The sequence below is a fragment of the Thunnus albacares genome, chromosome 4, assembly GCF_914725855.1.
Source record: "Thunnus albacares chromosome 4, fThuAlb1.1, whole genome shotgun sequence".
In the NCBI taxonomy this organism is placed as follows: Eukaryota; Metazoa; Chordata; class Actinopteri; order Scombriformes; family Scombridae; genus Thunnus; species Thunnus albacares.
This window is the reverse complement of record NC_058109.1, coordinates 21,839,772-21,862,198: the sequence shown is the minus strand read 5'-3', so window position 1 is coordinate 21,862,198 and position 22,427 is coordinate 21,839,772. Positions and strand designations below refer to the sequence as shown.

The 22,427-nt window shown below is 38.1% G+C and overlaps 1 protein-coding gene and 1 long non-coding RNA gene across 10 annotated transcripts in view; both read right to left on the bottom strand.

Annotated features, from left to right (window-relative positions):
• LOC122980271 overlaps positions 1 to 3,193 on the bottom strand; it is a 31,177-nt gene extending 27,984 nt beyond the window's left edge. For both annotated transcript variants that reach the window (XR_006403015.1, XR_006403016.1), the window contains exons 1-3: positions 2,964 to 3,193; positions 2,726 to 2,810; positions 1,727 to 1,831 (exon numbers count right to left, since the gene is read on the bottom strand). This is a non-coding gene — a long non-coding RNA (uncharacterized LOC122980271). The remainder of the gene's footprint in view (positions 1 to 1,726; positions 1,832 to 2,725; positions 2,811 to 2,963) is intronic.
• A 3,908-nt stretch (positions 3,194 to 7,101) lies between these two features.
• scn8ab (sodium channel, voltage gated, type VIII, alpha subunit b) overlaps positions 7,102 to 22,427 on the bottom strand; it is a 55,112-nt gene continuing 39,786 nt past the window's right edge. For all 8 annotated transcript variants that reach the window (XM_044348077.1, XM_044348082.1, XM_044348076.1 and 5 more), the window contains 7 exons: positions 17,795 to 17,917; positions 15,028 to 15,312; positions 14,879 to 14,932; positions 14,651 to 14,788; positions 14,336 to 14,440; positions 13,951 to 14,221; positions 7,102 to 12,707 (listed from right to left, as the gene is read on the bottom strand). In XM_044348077.1, the coding sequence (XP_044204012.1) occupies positions 11,542 to 12,707; positions 13,951 to 14,221; positions 14,336 to 14,440; positions 14,651 to 14,788; positions 14,879 to 14,932; positions 15,028 to 15,312; positions 17,795 to 17,917 (2,142 nt within the window). In that variant the 3' untranslated portion in view covers positions 7,102 to 11,541. The remainder of the gene's footprint in view (positions 12,708 to 13,950; positions 14,222 to 14,335; positions 14,441 to 14,650; positions 14,789 to 14,878; positions 14,933 to 15,027; positions 15,313 to 17,794; positions 17,918 to 22,427) is intronic.

Sequence of the window (22,427 nt, the reverse complement as noted above, 5' to 3'; positions counted from 1 at the left end):
ATTTCCTGTAGACAGAGATCTTATTTTGTTTCTAGTTGGACTATGCTCCACAATGTCTATTCGCTCTGCTCCACTCAACCAGTGATAATCTTGAGATATGGTTTTTGATGGCTAATTTAAAATCTTGGCAATACTTTATTTTACCTGTCCATATATTCATTAAAAATTCCTAATAATTTTCTAGAAGTTTCCTGGGGAAAAAAACACGTAATGTGGCACTTTTTATGTAGAACTGTCCCATTTCCAATTAATTAACCTGGAGTCTTTTACTCAGTGCACAGCAGGTTGGCTAAACATGCAAAAATGTACAAGTTGTCTAAAGACAAGAATACAATTCAATATATAAGAAGAGTAAAGTTAAATACAATACATGAATGATTCTACATTTTTATTTGGGTGGAAAATACTCTGGAAATTAACAACTGCTTTTAAACTCAACTAACTTGAATACCAGCCCTCAGTAATAAGAGACCAGTAAAGTAAAGTGTTATCCATATCTTTATTCCTCTTGTGAATAAACTGTAATTTTGGTAAATTCAATTTTTTTAATCCAAGTTGTAAAATTGGTAAGGAACTACAGGTCGATTTGTGTTGTGTAAAGACCTAATAAGGGGCTCAAGAGAGTGTTGGATAAAAAGACAGGAAGAGAGGAGTGGATCCTGACCCTCTTCCACTGGACACCCCCCTATCCAGAGCTGTATTGTCTGGAGGGCAGAGGGCATGCGGTGGCGTGTGACAGATGTCTAAAACTTTTGTCCTTTCATCCACAGTGACTCTAACCCTGCTGCAACATCAAGGCATTTCACAGCAAAACCCTCTTCACCCAAAATGGTTTTACATAAAACTTGTCTTTAACTATAATCCTCATCACCCTCCTAAAGTCTCTGCATCTTAAACAAACCTCAAACCACACAGTATTCATGACAGCAAGCATTTAACCAGCCATCTTCATATAAAACTTTCACTAAGCCTCTATTACCATCTATTAACCTCATATCAGCAGCCTCTCAGATCCAGGTTCAGTTCTCTTCATTAGTAATCAGCTCAGTTGGTTTGATCTTTTTAATGTTAATGTATTTTTTAACCTGTGAGATGCATATGGTCCTTTGCCAAAGTGCTGTGTCTCTGTCTCTCTAACAATCGTAACAATTTCTTCTCCAATCCACAAGTTAAAGTCCTACTGCAGCAGCTGCAGCAATGTGAGATAACAAATATAACAGTGACACCTACAGGGTATTATTATGAATTACCTCAGGTGTTCATTACAATGAATAACTGTGAGAATTAAGATGTGTAATGATGGACAACTAATAAAAACAGTATTATAAAGTTAGTTATAAAATATAATGAAAACAGAAATAAACAGGAATGCATTAGCATTTATCATGGACCTTCTGATAGAGTATAAATACATTTTGTTTGTCAGCACTGATGTTGTTATAGCAAATTAAACGCAAATTAACAAAACATGACTGCAGGGAAACTTAAAACTTGTAGGCTTCCAGGCTCAGTTTTTGTTTTTTCAGTTTTCTGGGTTTAGGTCCACTTTTATAAGGTTCTTGCTCTCCAAAGGTAGGCACAGTTTGCACTGTGTTTGTACAAAAAAGTACAGGGACAAAAAGGCATAACACAATTGGTAGCTATTAAATATAGTATTCCTAAACCTGAATGGGCTGAATGTTCATTGATTAAGCCCAGGTGTCACTCTGATGTTTCAGGATCTTACCCAGTGGAGATACTGTACTGTTGCTAGCTGGTCTGGAGAGCTTGTCCCTCTGGCCAATGAGAAACTTCAGTGTGTCCTGGACTGGGGTGGATGGTACCGCAAAGTCTGAAAATGGCACAATTTGGCACATTTTTTATCTTGTCTTCTTCAGTTAAATATAGACAAACTTATTGTGGTGAAAGATGTATAGCTTCTGTAACCAGTAAAAGTCAGCAATTTTACTCAAGTAAAAGTATTAAATTATTATCAGCAAAATGAGAATATCAAAAGTAAAAATAGTCATATGCAGACAGAGTGTGTATGTATTACTTTGTTGGGTATATGGCTGCAACCAACGATTACTTTTGTTATTGATTAATCTGCTGATTATTTTCTCCATTATTTAATCATCTTTTGGTCTATAAAATGTCATTAAAAGTGAAATTTCATGTCATATATGAACAAAACATTCTTTTTGTTCATATATGACAAACAAAAGCATCAAATAGTCACATTTGACAGTGAAATCTTTACTGGAGAAATAACTGAAACCATTATCAAAATAATTGAGATCAATTTTATGACAATCAATTAATTGTTTCAGCTCTAATTGGGTATTACCACTAATTTTTTAGTTTAATTTAATGATATATGACATTACATATGTTTTGTTCCTATCTTAAGTAACTGCCAAATGTAGTGATGTGAAAAGAACAATATTACCCTCTGAAATTTGGTTGAATAAAGGTATTACAGAGGCATAAAAGTACATGAACCTCAATATTGTACATTCTACTACAGTCCTTGAGTAGTCCTGCAGTATTTAGGCCTATTTTCCACCACGCCTTCTTGTGTGACCAATACTTCACCATCCAATCATTAAGTTACTCTTACTAAATCATAATTTACTCATTTCTAGGCAGCTATTACGCTATACGGAGCTCTGTCTGCAGCTTTGTAGGCGAACACGCCAGACAATAGTGTTAAAATGAAGTGTGCAGGTGTAGCAGACGGACTCACTGCAGAGAGGGGAGCTCTGCATGTTCCCTGAAGCTTAACACCAGGGGCGACCTCGGGACTCCATGGTCTGAACTGGAGGGACCTGCTGTAACAACCACATTTTTTGTCAATAATTTGCTATATAGCAATAAATACATCATTCAGTAATCACACATTTTTACCACAAGAAGTAGTCACCATTTGACGTCGTCAATTCAAACAATTCCAGTCCAGTATTTGGTTCAGTCACATCGGGTACCTGATGACTGGGAGTTGGTGGAGGCCCGCGAATTTGAAACCGACCACCAGGTGAGCTGTCAGTGAAAGGTAAAGAAATCCGACTTAAATCCATTTAAAGGTAGACTAATTGTTCTAATAATTACTGTTAAATAAACCTCATTAGACCCTCTAACTGAAACCTGAACAGGTAGCAGCAGCCTGAACGTTTTTTGATGCTAGCTTGGAAGTTAACGAATATTAAGTTGGGTTTTTTTTTAGCCCTCTGGTAGGTCTTACAGGCTAAGCAATTAAAAAAGGGCCACCTTAACATTCAGGTTGTAAAGGAAAATTAAAATTTGGTAAAGAAGTAGCCTATAAGGTTATTTTCAATGAAGTAATTTAAAAGATAATATTATATATCATTATAATATTAAATGATTTGTTGTGTGCATAATGTTTGGTAGGAGGCAAGTAGAAAGGCTACAAAAACCTGCCTTGGAACTTAAAATATAAGGAAAAAAAAGTTGAATTTAAGTAAAACTAACACTAACTTCCCAAGATTTATGGGTTGTTTTTTTTTATGTGTGTGTGTGTGTGTGTGTGTGTGTGTGTGTCCATGTTAAAAAGGTTTTTAGGAGAGATAACGTATGCTTAAAGATCCCCTCCAGACATGTATAATTACATATAAAAATACTCTGCTTGGAACAATAATGTGTGTCTGAAATGCTTTTCCCACAAAAAAAGTATAATTACCACATTAAAATCCTTAAAATGGCATCTCCTCATTAAAAAATCCAGAATCTATGAATATGCTTATTTTGTTCATTTAAAAGCTTTACTGCTGGACACAAGAGGTCTTGTATTTCAGTATTAAGTCCATTCTCAATGTTTGTGCGCTTGAGGGTTCAGGTTTCCACATCACACTTGTGTAAATTGAATATTGGACCATGATTGGCTTCCAAACTCGTTGTGATGTCACAAATCAAGGTTGTAGGCCCTTAAAATCAGATTTTCAGTGAGCACAGAGAAACTTTGTACTTTCAGCAGATGAATGTGAAAACATTCAACAAGAAGAAAAACATTTTTGAGAGGAGGGGGACTTTAATATTATGAGGTATCCATGTCGGTGAAGCACAATACAAGACAGTATCTCAAAGGGACACAGGAGTAGAGAACCATTAGTTGAAATAACATTTTTCAGTGTACATACCTTAAATTAATTAAGTCCAACAGAAATGAAAATGCATTCTCTATAAATCGCACACCCTGTGTTCTCCTTTGAGAAAAAAATCACAAACCAAAGGGAAGCATTTACAGTGTATATTTTTTGGTTTCATGAAAGGCCCCCTATCTTTTCATTGATTCGTAAGACTACCGTCAGTTCTCCCTAGATGGAGAACATGTTTTCATACTGCTATGGTGGTTGCTATGGACACTTCTATCGCTTAAACCACGTAGCTTATATGTTTGAATCATTGTCTTTGCATTGTGTAGTTATCTAAACTATTATGCTTGTGTTACGCTATTTTATGTAACTGTTTGATGATGTTCTTTCAATAAAAAAACAGATTTTTTTAATGATATCTTGAACAACATCAACACAAAAACAAGAAAGTGTCCTTAATAACTCAATAATACAATAGGTAAATGTTAAGGCCATCAGTTTTAATTATTTCTCCTTCGATTCTGAGAAATAAAGTGATATCTGAAATAAACAAACATCTAGATCTAGTGCAGTGTAATTAGAAATAAATGTAAATACTGAACTGAAAATACACTGAGGACTTTAGGTTTTGGTTCAGAGGTTCAGATATTAAATATCTAATTGTTGAATAGTTGAAAATTAATTTTAGCCATGTTGTACCCATATTTGACAGCGCCCTCAGTGGTTGACTATACTCACATGATAGCTGAGGTCAAACACTCTCGCAGACAGAAACTTGACGTCATGTGATGTGGACGCAGGCCAGTAAAAAAGAATAGGCCAAAAAAACCAAAAACAATTTTAGAGCCGTTATTGTGAAACTAATACGTTTTGCATTGTGGAGTAACGTCGCTATTGCATATTATGATGTGAGACTGGGTTGAATATCACTATGTGTACTCTTCAATACTGCTGCTAACAACACACTGTCTGTCCCTGGCTTGTAAACTATCAGGGAAGTTTGTTTACTTTTTCCTCTTGCTCCCCTGCTGAAGCTCAGTCTACCATTTCTGATATTTTCCGAAATACCTTTTTTCCTTCTTTTTAATGATATAAACTACACTAGATAATAATAACACCTTTTTTTAAACAACTGATATTAATTTTGACTGCAAAAAGGGATAGTTAATGTGATTTCAGTTAAATCTCCAAATGCTCACCCTTAAAAAAACATTGGATGTCAAGGGGCCACCACGGCTGACTGTGATTGGCCACATTTACTGTTCATTTCTGTCTGACAAGTTGATGGTTTGCTGAGACCACAGGATTAACTGACTGAGGGCTAAAGTCCATATGTGATAACGCAACCACATCAGTGGGTAACTCACACTACCTCATGTCAACAAATATGAACTATCCCTTTAACCCCATGAATTGGCACAGTTGTCTTGAGTCATTCACCTCAGGTCCCACTAGAGGGAGGTAGATAGCTGTAAGACTGCCCGTCTGAGGCACTTCTCCAGAATCTGTTGGAGAGGTTAATAAACACAGTACTTAACATCTGTGATTTGTATAGACATTCTTAGCGGACAGGAATGAAAAAGAAAAACAACCTAAGAGAGGAAGTGGGGCATTTTTAGTATGTGGGTCAGTCTACCTGCTGTAGATACAGTATATTTGATCTATGCATCCTCTGTCTTTCCACCCCTTCTTCTGTATGCTGAAACATACGTGACACAGAAATAGAAAAAACACTACCTCACTCAGATATTTGAGCAGTTTTGCAGTATTACATGTCATTGATACCTTAGAGACATCCAATCTCTTCCTCGCTGTCTGCCTTACACGCATACACTTCCTTTTCCCTCAGTCTCCCTCTCCCCTTCACACAAACCTGCTCCCACCCCGAACAGCCCGACAGATCACACCAGTGTCCTACTTAATCCACGTCCCACCTCTGCAACGAAGTCCTGCAATTCAGATGGATGCAAGGAGAAACAAAATGTTACAGGGCCACACAGAAATCAAGAATCCCTACCAATGTTGTCCTTTAAATGATTAAAAAAACATGTTTCTTTAACATTCAAGAATTACATTTTTAACACACCAATTATTAACAGTTGCATGTATCAATATTTTATCATCATAATAGTAAAATACTATCATTTGTTATTCAGTAAGCCAGTGTGAGTATACTGTAAAATACAGCATCAAACTGCACAAAATAAGTGATGCAGTCCAAAGACATGCAGCACTGCAGGTAGGAGGTGAAGGAGAAATCCATAGCAACAGACAGGCTTTTTACTGTGTGTGCCTGTGTTCATTGTTCTCTTTTACTTTTCATCTTCTTGCTGTAGCTCGCTCTTCCTCTGCTTGCTTTGGGTAAGGAGGTGCTATACAGTGCACTGTACAGTCTGAGCCTATTGGGAACATGCTGCTGACTCAGCCCAGGCCACTGCATTCATCTATCTGCACTGCAGTGCTGTCTGTGCTTACACCCCCCCTTCCCTCACTCAGTGCGCCACCTTACACACACACACACACACAAAGGAGGAGGGAGGAAGGAAGGAAAGAAACACACACATGCATGCACACACACCTGCTTTTAAAGTCATCTCAGGGCTGTTGCACCATGACACACCCAAGCACATCAACTCAAATAATAATCTTATTCAAGTATTATTAAAACATGAACAAAAACAATGTAATTTAGGAATTTCATAAGTATATTATGTTGTTATTCCAAAACCTAAATAGTGCAGTTTTTCTGTGGATTTTAAACATTTTCTCAGCCATGTTTCTGCAACTTGTGCAAGCAATTTCAGTGAAAAATACACACACAATCCCATAGAGTGTCCAAAGTGTACCATATCACTTTAAAATGTTGAACAATTAAAATTCTCACAGTTGTCACAGTAAATGAGGTGTTTAAACAGCATCTGAACCCTCCATTGTCAGACATGGTGGAGCATAATCTGCATGATAATGTGAGAGTCACTCGTGTTTCACCCAAAAACGACACCAGCCAGAGGTGTAACTGGAAGGCTGCTTTATTGTTTGGAAATAGATTCGTGCTCAAATAAAAACATTCTTTCACTTGATTCTCATTTAATTGTCCCATGTGGTTGTGCAACACACGTCCTCTCTCTGACTGTATTAGTGGCAAGAGATAATGACAGTCAAAAGGTTGTTTTTTTTGTTTTGTTTTGTTTTTTTTTCAGTTAGCCTATTTTCAGCAAAGAAAAGAAAATTATCTCAGTCATGCTACAAAAGAATGGCCTCATATACCGATTGGTAAACCAACATTTGGAAATGAACAGAAGTGTAAAACAGAAGGCAAGCTGTTCTCTTACTAGCCCGAGAGCCAGTAAACAGAACACACAGAGAGAGCACTTGTACTACATGACTCTACAAGATGTTAGTCCAGACAGTCTAATCTAGGTGGTGAGTTTTCAGTTTACAAGTTAATTTTGAACTCAGTACATCATTTCTATCGTGCTCCGTTTTGATTCACTCCCATGGGTTTTGAGATCCTCATTGCTGATTTTATTGACAGACTAAATAGGAAGCTAAAAAGGCACGTGCCGTTAAGAGATATTGCACCATAAACAAACACACAGACAGCTAAGACAACTAACCCTTAAATCATTAGATACGGTATATCATATTGAAAGTGACAGCAAAATTAAAAGATCAACTCCAAACTGCAGCAGTGTGTTAAGGGGGGAAACATGAAAGAGGGTTAGAGCTGAAACAAGCAAAAATTTGTCACACAAAGTGAGCTGTGGCTCATACTGGGGCACGCTGGTTAACCAGCAGTTGCCTGCAAAAGGCTATGAGTGTGTTTGTGTGTGAGTGTGTAAGTGTGTGCAAGTGCAGGTGTGTGTGTGTGTCAGTGTATCTTTGTGTGCACAATATAGGAAACGAGGGGCAAGACATCTTCACACATGTACAAAAGGGTATGCTGGTAGTGCAATCCTCTCACCAAGGCAGGCTCCACAATTCTCAGCAAGCAGCCAGTACAACACCATGCATTGTACGCTGGTACCCAGTATGCAGAAGTCCTGGGCAGGCCAGAGTTTTGGTTATTCTCTGAACATACCACACAAAGAAAGAAGCATGATCAGTTTACACTCTGTGGTTCTGGTTTCACCTCAATGCAAGGAGTGGACAGGAGAGTTGAGTTACAGACATTGTTCTAATGTATATATACTATATATATATGTGTGGTAGAATATATATATAATATATATGTAATATAGCTCCGTATATGTATGTATTGATTTATACAGTTTTTAAATACAATTTCTGCTTTTTAATATAGATTCTTTTAGCTTACTCCCCTCTTTTTTTATGAAAAGTGACTCAAAAAATCTACTCCATCTAACAAATGTGTCACAGCCTAACAAGTGTGACAAGGGGTGTCAGCTGGAAGCCATTCTATTTATGGTTATTAATATTTAGTGTTAGATTAATAGCTGTAGTTTTTTAAGTAATCCTGTATTTACAAAAAACTACACATGCCGTTAAAATAAAATAATATATTACATTATTTATAGTTTCTTAAAAAGTCCATTCTTAGCTTTTTGCAGTTTGTGCCGTATAGAACATAGCCTGAACTGTGTTTTTTTTTTTTTTTTCTTTTTTTTTTTTTCCGAATGGATGTATGTGTGTCTATTTTTTCAGGTTTCTTTCTGTAATACATATCTGTATATCCAGGGTGACCTTGGAGAAAATGGACGGCAGTAGCTTTTATGCTTATCATTCAGAGTTTTATTTGGTTCAAGTTAACACCCACACTGATTTTGGAGATCTCATGCAGCAACTGGACCATAGAACTCGAGAACGGATGAGGGAGTTATTCATAAACAGGAAGTGACATCACTGCACAACAGGAAGTGCAAAAGCTCTAGTGTGGTGCTTAGGCTCACAGTACCATAAGAATGCATCCAGTGCTCTGTTGATTATTTGGTATTTGTTATGCAGGAGAGCAATATGGAGAAAAATGGCGAATGAGAGGCTCAGAGCACGTGTCGTTGTTAAATACTGAAATCTGGGGGCCTGTCCACTGAGCATGCCACTTCTGCTTCTTAAAGAATCTAATGTGCTGCTCAAACCAACATATCCCAATTCACTCTCATGACATCTCCTCACAGTGTTTCCTGTATCTGTGACTGCTATCGGGGTGAATATTATTATTTTGTTTCGTGAAATTAATTGAGACCAGACTACAGTCCATAATGACTTAACCACAAATGTAATCCACTATCAATAAAAATGCCGCCATTAAAAGCAAGCGAAATGTTGCTATTTCACTGAGATGCTTCTAGCCCTATAATTCTAAGCATCATGAGCAGGAAGCTCTAAACTGGCCCCTGACCGGGCGGCTGCCGGGTTAAAGCAGCCGGCCGAGATCATTGTCCATCAACATGGCATTAAAACAGAAAAGAGTAAAACATGATTTCATAAATACTCCCATCACATTCACTTGCATTTTGTTGCAGAGCTCATAATAGTACATCTATAATATCTCCTGAGAAAAAGGGATGAATTTTTCAAGCATTGCATACATTTCTAGGGTCTCTCTGTCGAGTAATGACAGCGAAAAAACAGAATGGGCAGGGCATACTTCACCCAATCCCACTCCATGGACAAAGGGCAACAAGGGATAACAAGGCAGATCTCTTTGGCTTCTCCACACACAATGTTCTCATCATCCATTCATCATTTTCTGTTTCTCATTAAAATAGGATACCACTTACACCCGACAATTATATCCCAGCACAAGACCATCTCCCTCGACATCAGCTTAGATGTGGCTTATAAAATAAGACTCATCGCTAGCTAAAACATGAAATTTACATCAGTGAAGAAAACAAACAAAAAAGAAAATAATACACACACATAAATAAGCTGGATGTCATCAAATGATGTAAACTGAACCAATAAAACTCTTCTCAGCTCTTTCAGAAAGGTCTAACCACTCTTAGAGAAACATCAGAAATAGAAAGGAGTTTGCCATACCTGTGAAATCCCCACCAACCACTTAGAACCGACAGTAGGACTCCCAAAATGCCCGCTCACACAAAACTAAAGGCAGATGGTATGGAACATTACATAGGTGCATATAAATTATATATAGAAGCTTTTTAGATTCAAAGTATTTCCTTGAAAGTCCAAATTAACAAACATTTCAGTCCCATGATACACACAGACATCCGTTTTTCGCATCTTACACACTCAAAATCTCCAGAGCAGCAAATAAACGTTTGGTTTTCACCCGTGGTCCACTGTGGTGGTATTATTTACCAACATATTGCATTCTTCTTTCTATAGAGGCAACAATTCAAACATAGTCATCTGAAATGTGTTGTGTAATGACATAAAAAATTCGGATCCATTTTAGATTATCAACCCCCTTATCACTTATCTTTGTTGAACAAATTACTCTGCACTTTCAAATTTTGTCAATGTCTCGATCTCACAGTCGAGCCACCGCTGTGGTCTGAGTATTAGTGTCTTGTGGACTATGATAATTCATGCAAGATTTCTGATCAAAACATGCCATCATGCAAGTCATTTCTATGCATTGAACAAGCACAATTATTTATGTATTTGTTTGGAAATCTTTCTGAGTAAATGTAAGCCCTTGGCCCGAGTTGACCCCATAATAAACAGACCCTTAACCAATTGGTGTGAAAGCCCATGTAAAAAAAGCGTTTTGATGTGGGTATAACAAAGATAAAATGAGTACAAGAGTTAGGTGACATGGGCAAAATGTTGAATACTGTTCTTTTTTTTCTTTTTTTTTATCTGTTTGCATTTTTGCTGCTCAAATTAACAATTTCTAGCTTAAACAAAAGATACTTCCAACACTCTGTCATTTGTGTCTTTCACTCATCAGTCATCCTTTCTGTTTGCTCATATCGAGTGAGAGTGTCATTTTGCACCTCTATACACAGCAGCCACTCATTGGCTGCTTTCAGAGGACAAATCCTTCAGCATTGAGCAGCATCCTTGTTTTTTCCTTCACAACGTTGTCTTTGCATAGGAACCCAGGCGCTGGATTCCTTTAGTGTTTTTTCATTCTACCTCTTGGTGTAGAGTTACTTGTCTTTTCTGTAGACCAGTGGTAAATGAGCAATCTGCCCTTCAGCAGACACAGACATTTCCTTGTCTGTTTTTCATTCCCTTTTGTTAAGATCAGTAGTCTAGATACAACAATGTCACACAGTATGCTGATTATGTTTGGTTTGACTGAAGTTCAAGAGTCTTCAAGCTGTAACAGACCAAGCTGCTTCCCTCTGCATCAATATAAGAATGAAGTCTGTAAACAAAATTATTGAATATTATTTTTTTCTGACTTGCAAATGAAATAATCTGTACATCTGTGTGAGTGAGTTTCCTCTCGCTTTGCTTGAAGTTACATTATTATAATTTTTATTGTTATTACCGTGAATATTATTCCAACACTCTAACATTTAGATTCCCTGATGTCTTTTTGGTTTCTTCCTTTCTCTTTCCTCCCTCCTTTGCCCTCATTGTTGTCATCCTGTTTCTCCTTGTCAGGTTTGGTTACACTGTCATAAGAGGGCAGGGAGGCAGTTGAGGGAGTGCCCTCCTTCTTTTCCTGTTCCTGATTGTTCCCGCCATTCTCAACTTTGTTATTGGCTGGTTTGCGCTTACAGACGAAACCCCGCCTAGCCAGGTAGGCGCGGTAGGCCCTCTGAATGATTCTGGCTGACACATCCTCCTGCTTGCGCCTCAGAGTGGTGGTGATTGGCTCATAAGAGACCTTAGAGGGATTGGCTGCCACAAAACGCTCCTCCATTTGTTGCCTCAACATGTCCAACTCGCCACTGTCGCCCAGCACACGCTTGGTGAAGGCAAACAGGATGTCCAGGCAGTGGATGCGGTCACCACTCACCATAGGCATGTCCATGGCGATCAGTTCAATGGTGTTTGGCTTGGGGACTCTGAGTGGGTGTTCAAGTGCATCAGCAAAGTCAGAAAGCTTGGCATAGGTGATGAACTGGGAGGCATCAGGGTCAAACTTCTCCCAAATCTCATAAAAGGTCTCAAAGTCATCCTCACTGAGTGGGTCGGCACTCTCCTCTGTGGCCACACTGAAGTTCTCCAGGATGATGGCGATGTACATGTTGACCACAATTAGGAAAGAAATGATGATGTACATAACAAAGAAGAAGATGCCCACAGAAGGGTTGCCACAGTCTCCTGTGGCGGGGGTGCCAGCATTCTCCAATAAGGGGTCACAGTCTGGAGGGTAGTTAAGAATTGGCAGCAACAGGCCGTCCCAGCCAGCTGACGTGGTGATCATAAACAGGATGATCATGCTGTTGCCAAAGGTCTCAAAGTTGTACATGTCGTCAATTCCAGCCCCGTGTTTCACATAGCCAAAGTTGGACATGCCAAAGATAGAGAAAATGAACATAACCAGGAAAAGTAGTAGGCCAATGTTGAACAAGGCAGGAAGTGACATCATCAGGGCAAACAGCAGAGTTCTGATTCCTTTGGCCCCCTTGATGAGACGCAAGATTCTGCCGATACGAGCCAGACGAATCACCCTGAAGAGTGTTGGTGACACAAAGTACTTCTCAATCAGGTCAGCCAGAAACATTCCTGCAGTTAAAAGGGAGCAAAAAGAGACAAAACATGTTTGATTAAGATATAGGGAACATTATAACTGAAACACTGTTTACTGATTAGCTTACTTAAAGTTACAGTATGTAAGTTTTTTTCTTTTTTCTTTTTTTAGTTGAATTATGCTCCAAAGCATCTGTAGGGGGTTGTCAAAGGCCTCTGTGACTCAGGCTCATTGAACAGCCTGGCAGCAGAGATATTCCCTTCTCAAGTTTTTAAGTGAGCCTCGACTTTCTAACCAATCAGAGAAGGCCGAAGTCAGGGGTGGGAGCTCACGGCTTTTAATCAATATATAAAACTCACTGCTAGCCAAGTACTCCCTAATACCAAGACTCCAAGCTAGCATTAGCTGCTGGGAGATGTTGTTATGACTAACTCACAGGCCAGCAAGCTCCTAATACCTGCATTAGTCGAATCAAAGAGCTCTGTTACTTCCAGACCCCAGGGAGAAATCAAGTAGAGTGGGTTGCTTTCAACTCTCATGCTACAGTACTTGTATATTGTATCTTTAATACACATTACAGTATGATGTTTACAAGTAAGAGCAGCACATTCATATTTTTGCGCAAATTTAGGAAGAAATCAGGTGAACCAAAGAACACACTGTCAACTATTTTTGTAGGGAATGTTTTAGTTTTCTATATATAGAAGTTGCAATCATAAGTGTTCAGAGAGAAGTCTGTAGATTATCCAGAGTAATGGAGTAAACAAGTCAAAAATATAAATGAATACATCTACAAATAACACTGTCTGATTACTAATTATAATGGAGTATTAAATATATAAAGCTTTTTACTTTTCCCTTAACCTCCAATCTGTTGGTATCTGTCACGACCTCATTTTATTTTTCAACACTGTAGATTTTCTATGTTTGGGGTTTTAGTACACAGTTTGTTTTCTTATTATCAGTTTGACTTTAACCTTTTACAGCCTTTGTCTGTTTCAGAGCTCCATAGATGTTGAGTTTTTCCAATGTAATTGTTTAAAGCTGTGAGCACCACAAATGCACTTCCATTCACCTCTATTCTACAGGGGCAACAGCAGAAATCGAGAGACAGATCTCCTAAAAGCAAAACACAATTGCATGGCTTCATACCACTCAAAAAAAGTGACAAAATGACAAAAAGCCCATTTACAGTATATAAGCACTATCTGAGCTATTTCCAATCAAACTGCTTCCCACTTCTTTTCCCATGCATAAATACCACTTTTGAATACTTGCCCACAATTGAAAGGATGACCACAACTACATCAAAGATGTTCCAGCCGTTGGTGAAATAGTAGTGACGCAGCGCAAAGAGCTTCAGTAAAAACTCGCCAGTGAAGATCACAATGAAGATGAAGTTGACCCAGTAAAGCACTTCCTCTGTCTCCTTTGATTGATCATCTGTCTCCACCATCATGGTGACCATGTTGAGGCAGATCATGATCATGATGGAGATGTCGAACACCTGCTGCGTCACAAAGTCAAACACCATGCCCTGGATGTAGTTCTGAGGAGAAAGGAGAGAATGGAAGAAGGGATATTTAGAGTTATTTTATTCATTTAATGAAATCTGCCATTACAAACCTGCTTAGTGGTGAAGATGAGGCGTTAAAACATTTACCTGTGGCCTGGGTATTGGTTTCTGTGGTTTCTTTGATCCTAGTTTCTTCATGGCATTGTAGTATTTCTTCTGTTCTTCTGTCATGAAAATATCCTGACCTCCAAAGTAATGGGATAAAAACACTTTGGTTATAATCTGCGGGGATTTAGATGATCTAACCAGTGGTTTAACATAAGGGTTAATTTGACTGCGTTTTGATTGATGCAAAAACCAACAAAGCTTCTGAAATTTGTTTACAGTGTTCAGGTTCTAGGCTAAAATCCTCTGTAAAAAAGTTTATTTTCAGAAGGTGAAAGTGAGGAAAATAAATCTTATCTTTTTCTTTTGTTGGTTGAAGTTATCGATGATGACACCGATGAAGAGGTTTAGGGTGAAGAACGAGCCGAAGATAATAAAGATGACAAAGTAGATGTACATGTACAAGTTGTCCTCATAGAGGGGCTGGTCCTCCACCTGTAAAGTGGTAAAAGTGAAAACACCTATAAAAAAAACTCTACTGCACATTGACCTGGAAGTCAGAGTTTGGTACTGCAATGAGCCTACCTTTCTAGAATCTATTGCTGCATACATAATGTCCATCCAGCCTTTAAATGTTGCCTGTAAGTGGGCAGACACAGTGTGTAAGAGAACAGGTTAAACACTTTCCATCAGAAGAGAGAAACAAATGAGAAGTGACAGCAACGGCTTCTCACCACTTGCAGGAGTGCCAGGTATCCTGCACCCACATTGTCAAAATTGATCTTGACGTTTTTCCATCTGACTTCACTGAAGTTTGCACTAATGAGTGCAAGGCACTCTGTTTTGTTGTTGACCTCATCTGGGTGGAAGAGGTCCTCAGCCGTGTCATTGTAACAGTAGTAATACTTTCCAGCAAACAGGTTGACACCCATGATGCTGAAGATAAGCCAGAAGATGAGACACACCAGCAGCACGTTCATGATGGAGGGAATTGCACCCACCAAGGCGTTCACCACAACCTGAAGAAAACAGCAAGGAAACAGAGCCACTGTAACTGAGCCATCACACACCAGCTGCATGGAGATGTTTACATATAAGAACATCAACACACACATACTCTATATGGAAATGCACATTCTCTCTCTCCATTAGAGGTTCTAGCTGTGTTATCTGATTTCTTGGCACAAGATGAAGCCCAATACAATAAAATACTAGAGGGTGTAACAATACAGTCAGCTCATGTTTCGCCATGATACATAATACAGAGTTCATGGTTTGATACACTCGTGATATTTTTAACAAAGCTGATATGAAAACAAACTGTGACTCGAATTCCTTTTTTATTCCTACCAGGCATTACGATTCCTAAAGATTTTTTTTTAATCAGTTTTGGTGTAAAATATGAATAATAAGGTCTCCTAAATGAAAAAAAATGAGGCAGCTTTTTGACGAGCAGATCTTTACACAAAATTAACCTGAAGAATAAAAATGTCTTGGTGGAGGTAACATTTTCGACCTCAGTTAGGCACAAATCCCAATTTAAACATCTTCACATTAGATTTCTAGAGTATGCCAGGGACATTTTTAAGGCTATATGCTTGTAAACATTTTCATGCAGCAGGTGACAGTTCGGCTGTGACAGTTCAGTGTTAATGAATTCATTTAGTTGCGCCCTCTGGCACTCAGTTTTAACTGATTACATCGCAAACCATTTTCAGCTCCACACATGCATGTTATTACATTTTTGTATTGCAATGTATTTTGCCACGATATATTGTTACACCCCTACAAAATGCAATTATTCTTTACCTAGATGCCCAGATATTGTACGTAGGATTGTATGGTTGTATGAATCATACACAACATATACACTCAACGAGCATTTTATTAGGAACACTTGTGCAATCTAATGCAATCCAATACAACAGCTCTGGCATAAATTCTACTTTTAACGAAGCTTATACATTTTATTAGTTTTTGTTGACATCGTCAGAAAGGTGATGATTCTACTTTTTGTTTATTTTTGAGGTCGTAATGGGTGATAGTGGTGTACTGGAGTGCAGTATATTAAAATGTGTTCCTAATATTTTGTCCACCCCATTATTATACATGAGGGGGGCAAAATATGTGTCTAGCAATATAAGTGTATAACTGCTACAGAGTTACACTATATACAGTCATTGCCAAATGGGCATATGAGTGTGACTTATATAAACTATCCTGCACCAAAGCAGTGTGGGCATGTTGGAGGAGATAAAGCTTTTAGCTTAAGGAGGAGACTATATGAATGTGCATTTCCATACAGAGGTGCCATGGTAACAGAAAGCCAAATTATAAACCAAAACTATACAGGCAAACATCAAATCAAAAACTGTCTAAGTTTTCTTATCATTCCAGTGTTTTGCCAAATATTATCTTAAAGAGACAATGCATCCATATGATCCGCTAATATAATTACTGCAAAATGGTAATCACAAAAATCATGGTAATGAAATTCACTGAGGAGTGGTGAGCAAGGATGGCGGGGGAGGGGGGTATGCAACCAGAAGTTTGTTGATCTTCCAGTGTGACAATGCCAAAGCCAAACTGTGATAAGATCAGATAACAGGACATTTGAGGCAGAGCGACAGTCAGAAGATGCTGAGCCTAGACACTGACCAGATCTTTTCTTCTGCCCAGCAACAACCAGAGGCTGATCAAACCCATCACACATTAAATTAATGATCAGAAGAACCCAATTACCATTGTAGAAAGAAAATATGGTTTTCTTAGGCAAAGCTTGATACAGAGCCCTCCAGGGGTCACATGGTATCAAAATTATTCACAAGGAAACTGTACACACAGTTAAGGACAGATTAATCAAGTGCCTGCAGTCTGAAAAAATGTTAAATAAATATGCAGACACAGTTTAATTGACCATGTGCACAGATGTCCATATTAATTTGTCTTTTATATGACAACTGGGGGGCTCTGTAGCACTTTAAAAGGTATCGGTTTGCTTGCTCAGATTGCTTAACTTGAGCCCATATTAACCCTGTCCTGTGGTTCAGTTTGAACAGGTTTTGTGTAATGGTTCATACCAACCTCTAGTTGTTTTCTCAGCTGGTACTGAATACGTCAGAGCTGAGTTGTTATTATAATGTGTTGCATCATTCAGTTCAAAATCCCTATGGTCTAGTCTTTCATAATGCATCGGATAGATTATTAAGATGTTTTTTTTAAAAAATATTTTAAAGGACAAATCATTGCAAAATGCCTTAACATAGCACTAAATTTATAATATATGAAATGAAATATGATAAATCAAATCAGATGTACTGTGACCATCTGAGATGATCTGAATCCATGCAAAAAGCTTCTTATTGATAAAAGGGGTTACTTAAAAAAATTCCCCTTTAGAAACTTTTTTTCAATTTTCTATATTTCCATCTCTAGCATGCGTTGATGCTTTTATTTAATCAGCATGCAGAAGGACCAGCTGCCTGGTATCTTAGGTCTTACCCTCATCCCTTCAAAACGTGACAGGGCCCTGAGGGGTCTCAAGGCCCTTAGTGTCCTGAGTGATTTAATCGGGCCTAGATCGGAGTAGCCCAACGCATTAGCTATAAGGCTGACTATAGACACCTACACAGATAGGGACAGAGGGAGAGGGGAAAGACAGAGGCAAAGGAAGAGAGGACCCACATAGTTAGAGGGGATATAGAGAGAAAGGTGGACCCTACATATACTGTAAGGATGGCTGGTTATATACAGATATATATAAATACATATATAGTTTCTATATGTGTAAGTATATGTATCTATATAACATAGGGTTAAACAGGGGTTAACACAATATACAAAGGTCAATAAATTGTACATGACCCAAATTTTCATTTTTTTTTCTTTTTTGTTATGTGTTTGTTTGCTTATGTTTGTGTTTGGTTTAGTTTGGCAAGCCAGTCTAGCGTGAAAACCAGCTTAACAGCACAGTGAGCACACCTGGAAAGAAACTTGTGGTTGACACAGTGAGAGGGAGAGAAGATAAAGAGTCAAACAAAGGGAAAAAATTAGAGGAGAGATGTATTCACAAACACTAAATCAATGTGACACAATAATATACACAGTACACAGTACAGAACAGTACAGTTTCCACACCAGAGAGCATCTTACTTAAAGAGGGGAGAGAAAACACAGAAGGTTGAGGACAACTTTCAAGGGTTAGAAGAGAGAGGATAACCTGTGAAAGTAGGAGTCCCAACACAGCACACAAACCTTACCCTGGACCCTCAAACACCGACCCTCAGTCCCTCTCGACAGCTGCACAATGTCTCTCTTAACTTAAAGAGAGGCAGAGTTATAGGCACCTGCTGTGAGAGAGAGGGCAGGTCAATATTAGGGTAGATATTTGCAGAATTTAAAGTCAGGAGAAGTTATCTTCACAACACATGAGCCCCTTTAGGATATATTGAGATTTCTGTATATTTTACTCTTGGAGAATCAGTAAGTGGTTTGACAAGCACTGGATCCCACCACATAATCTGGAGAACTTAACTCTTCTGTCCTCTATCATCAGCTATATCCACCTTCTGACTATTAATGGGGGCAGTAAGATAACTGTCTTAATTTCTGTTTCAGAAGAGAGAAGCCAAACCACACTGATAAAAAGTTCATTATTTTATATCATATGATTTCTCACTTCATTGAGTGGCATTTAGAGTGACTACTTGACTTTTTTGGGCCAATACAGATATGACTATATATTGGCCAATATTACTTTTTCATATACAGCAGGTGGACAAATGAACAGACACATCTTACAATATAATGAAATCCAATACAAGACCAAAAGACTAAAATCTAAGGAATTGCCATAGAGTTGGATAAATAGCTCTACACAACTCAACCTTGCTATTGCATTGAACTGCATTATATTTGTCATCTGTATGTTCTGTCCAAACCTTTTATGTATACATATATACACAGGTGTGCATATATTTAGTAAGTAGCATCAAATTACTCTCAAGGATGTGGTTCATTATGCCAGGACAGGTCAATCAACGGGTTAAACCACTACTGATGACACAGTGACAAACACACACACTTGCACATACATTTTGGCCCTGTTAGTGGCAGGCCCTAAGAAAAGCATCGTCGTTTAGTTGGTTCCTCTGTCCGTTGGACACCTAGATTCAGAACAAGATATCTTGACACCTTCTACTGGCAAAGACTGCCCTGAATTTTAGTACCAATTGGTATGCACAGTCCCCAGAGGATAAATCCTGATGATTTTTGTTAAAGCCCCTGACATTTAGTGTAGCAGCACCATCTGGTGAAAATTCACCCTTGACAATTATAAAGTAACTATGGTCCATGAAAGTTATCTGGAAAACTAATGGCCAGATTGGCATGAAGGTTTGCACTGCATATTCATGGTCCCCTGAGGATTAATTCAGATGTTTTTGTTCCTCTGGTGCTTCTAGCAAGCCAATGTTGTCATTTGTTCTCAACAAATACAGAACTCTATTGGGTAGACTTGGTGATTTACTGGGCAAATTCACACTCCCCAAAGGATAAACCATTTCCATTTTGGAGGTATCAGGCCACAATGTCAACAACTCATAAGAATTTTCACAATCTAATTGCTGGATTTTCATGAAAGTTTCTGTACACATGCATGTTCTCAAGGAAAATGAAACCTTTTAATTTTAATGACCCCATGACTTTTTCTACAGTGCCTCGACAGGACAAACTTTATTTTTTAGCCTTACTGAGGCTCTAAAAATTGAAAAATCTTCAGTATGTTGTTCATTTAAATGTTTAAGCCACTATGGTCAAGTGCCTAAGACTCTTGACTAGTCCGACATATCGCAAGTGTGGGTATTGGGATAGACCCAAAGACAAGTTCAGAAAACCGACAGGAACAGAACAAACATTAGTGCATCTTTATTATGTGACATAACGTGGCATCGTCACATGATAAGGATGTTAATACTGAATCACGGACAGACTTGCAGCTAAGTCAAGGACAGTGGAAAATTAGCAGTCAAGGGATAATGGATGACTTGCCAACCAATACGTGACTCACAACATATAGCACATCATCAAATACATGTATGTGAAAAATATTGAAGAGGATTAGGACAACAAGAAATTCTCAGATTAATTTCAATATTCTGATCAAAAACAATTCTAGGAAGAAAGTCAGGGGCTGTGTTTGAAATTGTTCAGTAATCATTAAAACTGTATATGGGAAATTCTATGTAAAAAATCAGACATTTTTCTTGTCATTGATATTTGTCATGCACAGTGCATGAGAGTAAATAGTACTTGGTTAATGGTCATTGCCTATTCACTACTTTGTACTTTCTGCATGGTGGCATAATTTGAGTCCACTATATAGTTGGATACAATCATTTTCACTTGGGAATTTAGACAAACTACAATATAGCAGACTATGCTGCATACTCAATAGTCAATCATTTCTGATGCTGCAAGATTTCCTTTTCTGAGATAAATCAATTAAATATTTTTTCTATGGCCCTATTCCTCTTCATTGTATGACATCATCATTTATGGACACCATAAGACGAGGACTCTAACTTCCAGGAAAAAGCAGTCAAAAGCAGTGAATATTTCTCATCTTGCACTAGTAGGTGTGAACATAAAATCCTGCCCTTGTGCCTATCAATTAGAACTGCCTCTCTCTTCTTAATTGATATCCTTTTAGGTTAGGTTAACAGCATCTTAATGCTGTTTTATGTATCACCTCAACCTCTTGTTTCAACAGGAAATACATCACATGAAGGGTACAGCCAGACACAACACAGTGATACTGCCAGACGCCACTGACACTCTCCACTTGTGGAGATCAATCATACTGTCAAATCAAATGCAGTTTAATACTTGTTACTGTAGTTGTTACAGTTTAGTTTAAAAAATGACACAAAACAGCACAGAAGCTAAGTCTGAAGTGAGTTTTATGTCACTAATGTATACTAAGCTGTATTTAACAAACGTCACACGTGATTGGTTACTGCACCATGATTCTTCACCCCTTCCAGGTCACAGGTCATTTATTAGACCTTAGTCCCCTTTATTTCCTGGCTACCTGTTATTCCATTGGGCTTTACACGTGCAATCACAAAAAAAAATGCGAGGCAGCAGCTCTGTCTAGCTTGCCATGTTCAATCTGGTTGTACCTTAAGGAAGCCTCACTTCATACCATGTAATGTATATTGTCAAATACAGACAGTGATGAATTCAGGTGAGAAACTTATCACGCACAATGACAGAAGAGGGTAAACCATTTGTGAGAAATAGTAATTGTCAAGTGGGAAAACACTGAATGACTCAGCAGCCCAGAGCTACAAAGAAGCTCTGAAACATGCCAGTATTTATAGATATTTACTGTATCAGGGCTGCTGTTGTGCTGCTGACAGGGGGCCCAAAGTTTCTAGTGGCTCCCTGATAATGTCCATGACACTGATTTAAGCACTAACAAAAAAAACATAGCCCTCTTATCAGTTTATTAGTATCACGTTATACATCCACTTTACTGTCTGAGCTTCTGTGAACCCTTGTGTTTCTACATCATGCTGAATCCATGGTGATGTTAAACCCCCCATTTTTAACAGTAACATATAAAGTTGCAGCATTTTACTGCCTGTGAATGTGTAATGAATACAGTCTGGCTCTCAAGCTGTGACCTAATATTATTTTGTTTTGCAAGACACATTATTTTTAATGCCTAATCCAAGGTTAAATTCAACCATGTTTTTTTAGACACTGATCCATTTAGTCAACTTTCTCAATATGTGGATATAGACAAAAAAGCCATATATTTCCCCAATAGATCATTTGCTCCAGAAATCCATCCTGATACTGTTAAAGTTATTAGGGTTTTTATTATATAACCTTTAGATTCATATATCTTCAGTAACATCTACAAGAGGAATACTGTCATCACTCAGAGTTTGGTGTGTCAAACTGAAACCTAGTTGACAAAACTCTTTAAACTACTACTAGTTTTGACTCATAAAAATGCTAATGTACAGTCTGTCTTAATGGTTAAGTTGACCAGTGAGGCAGTCTCTAAAACCCTTGTTATATTTCTTTGATGCTGCAATCTTAAAATATCATCATAAAAACTTGA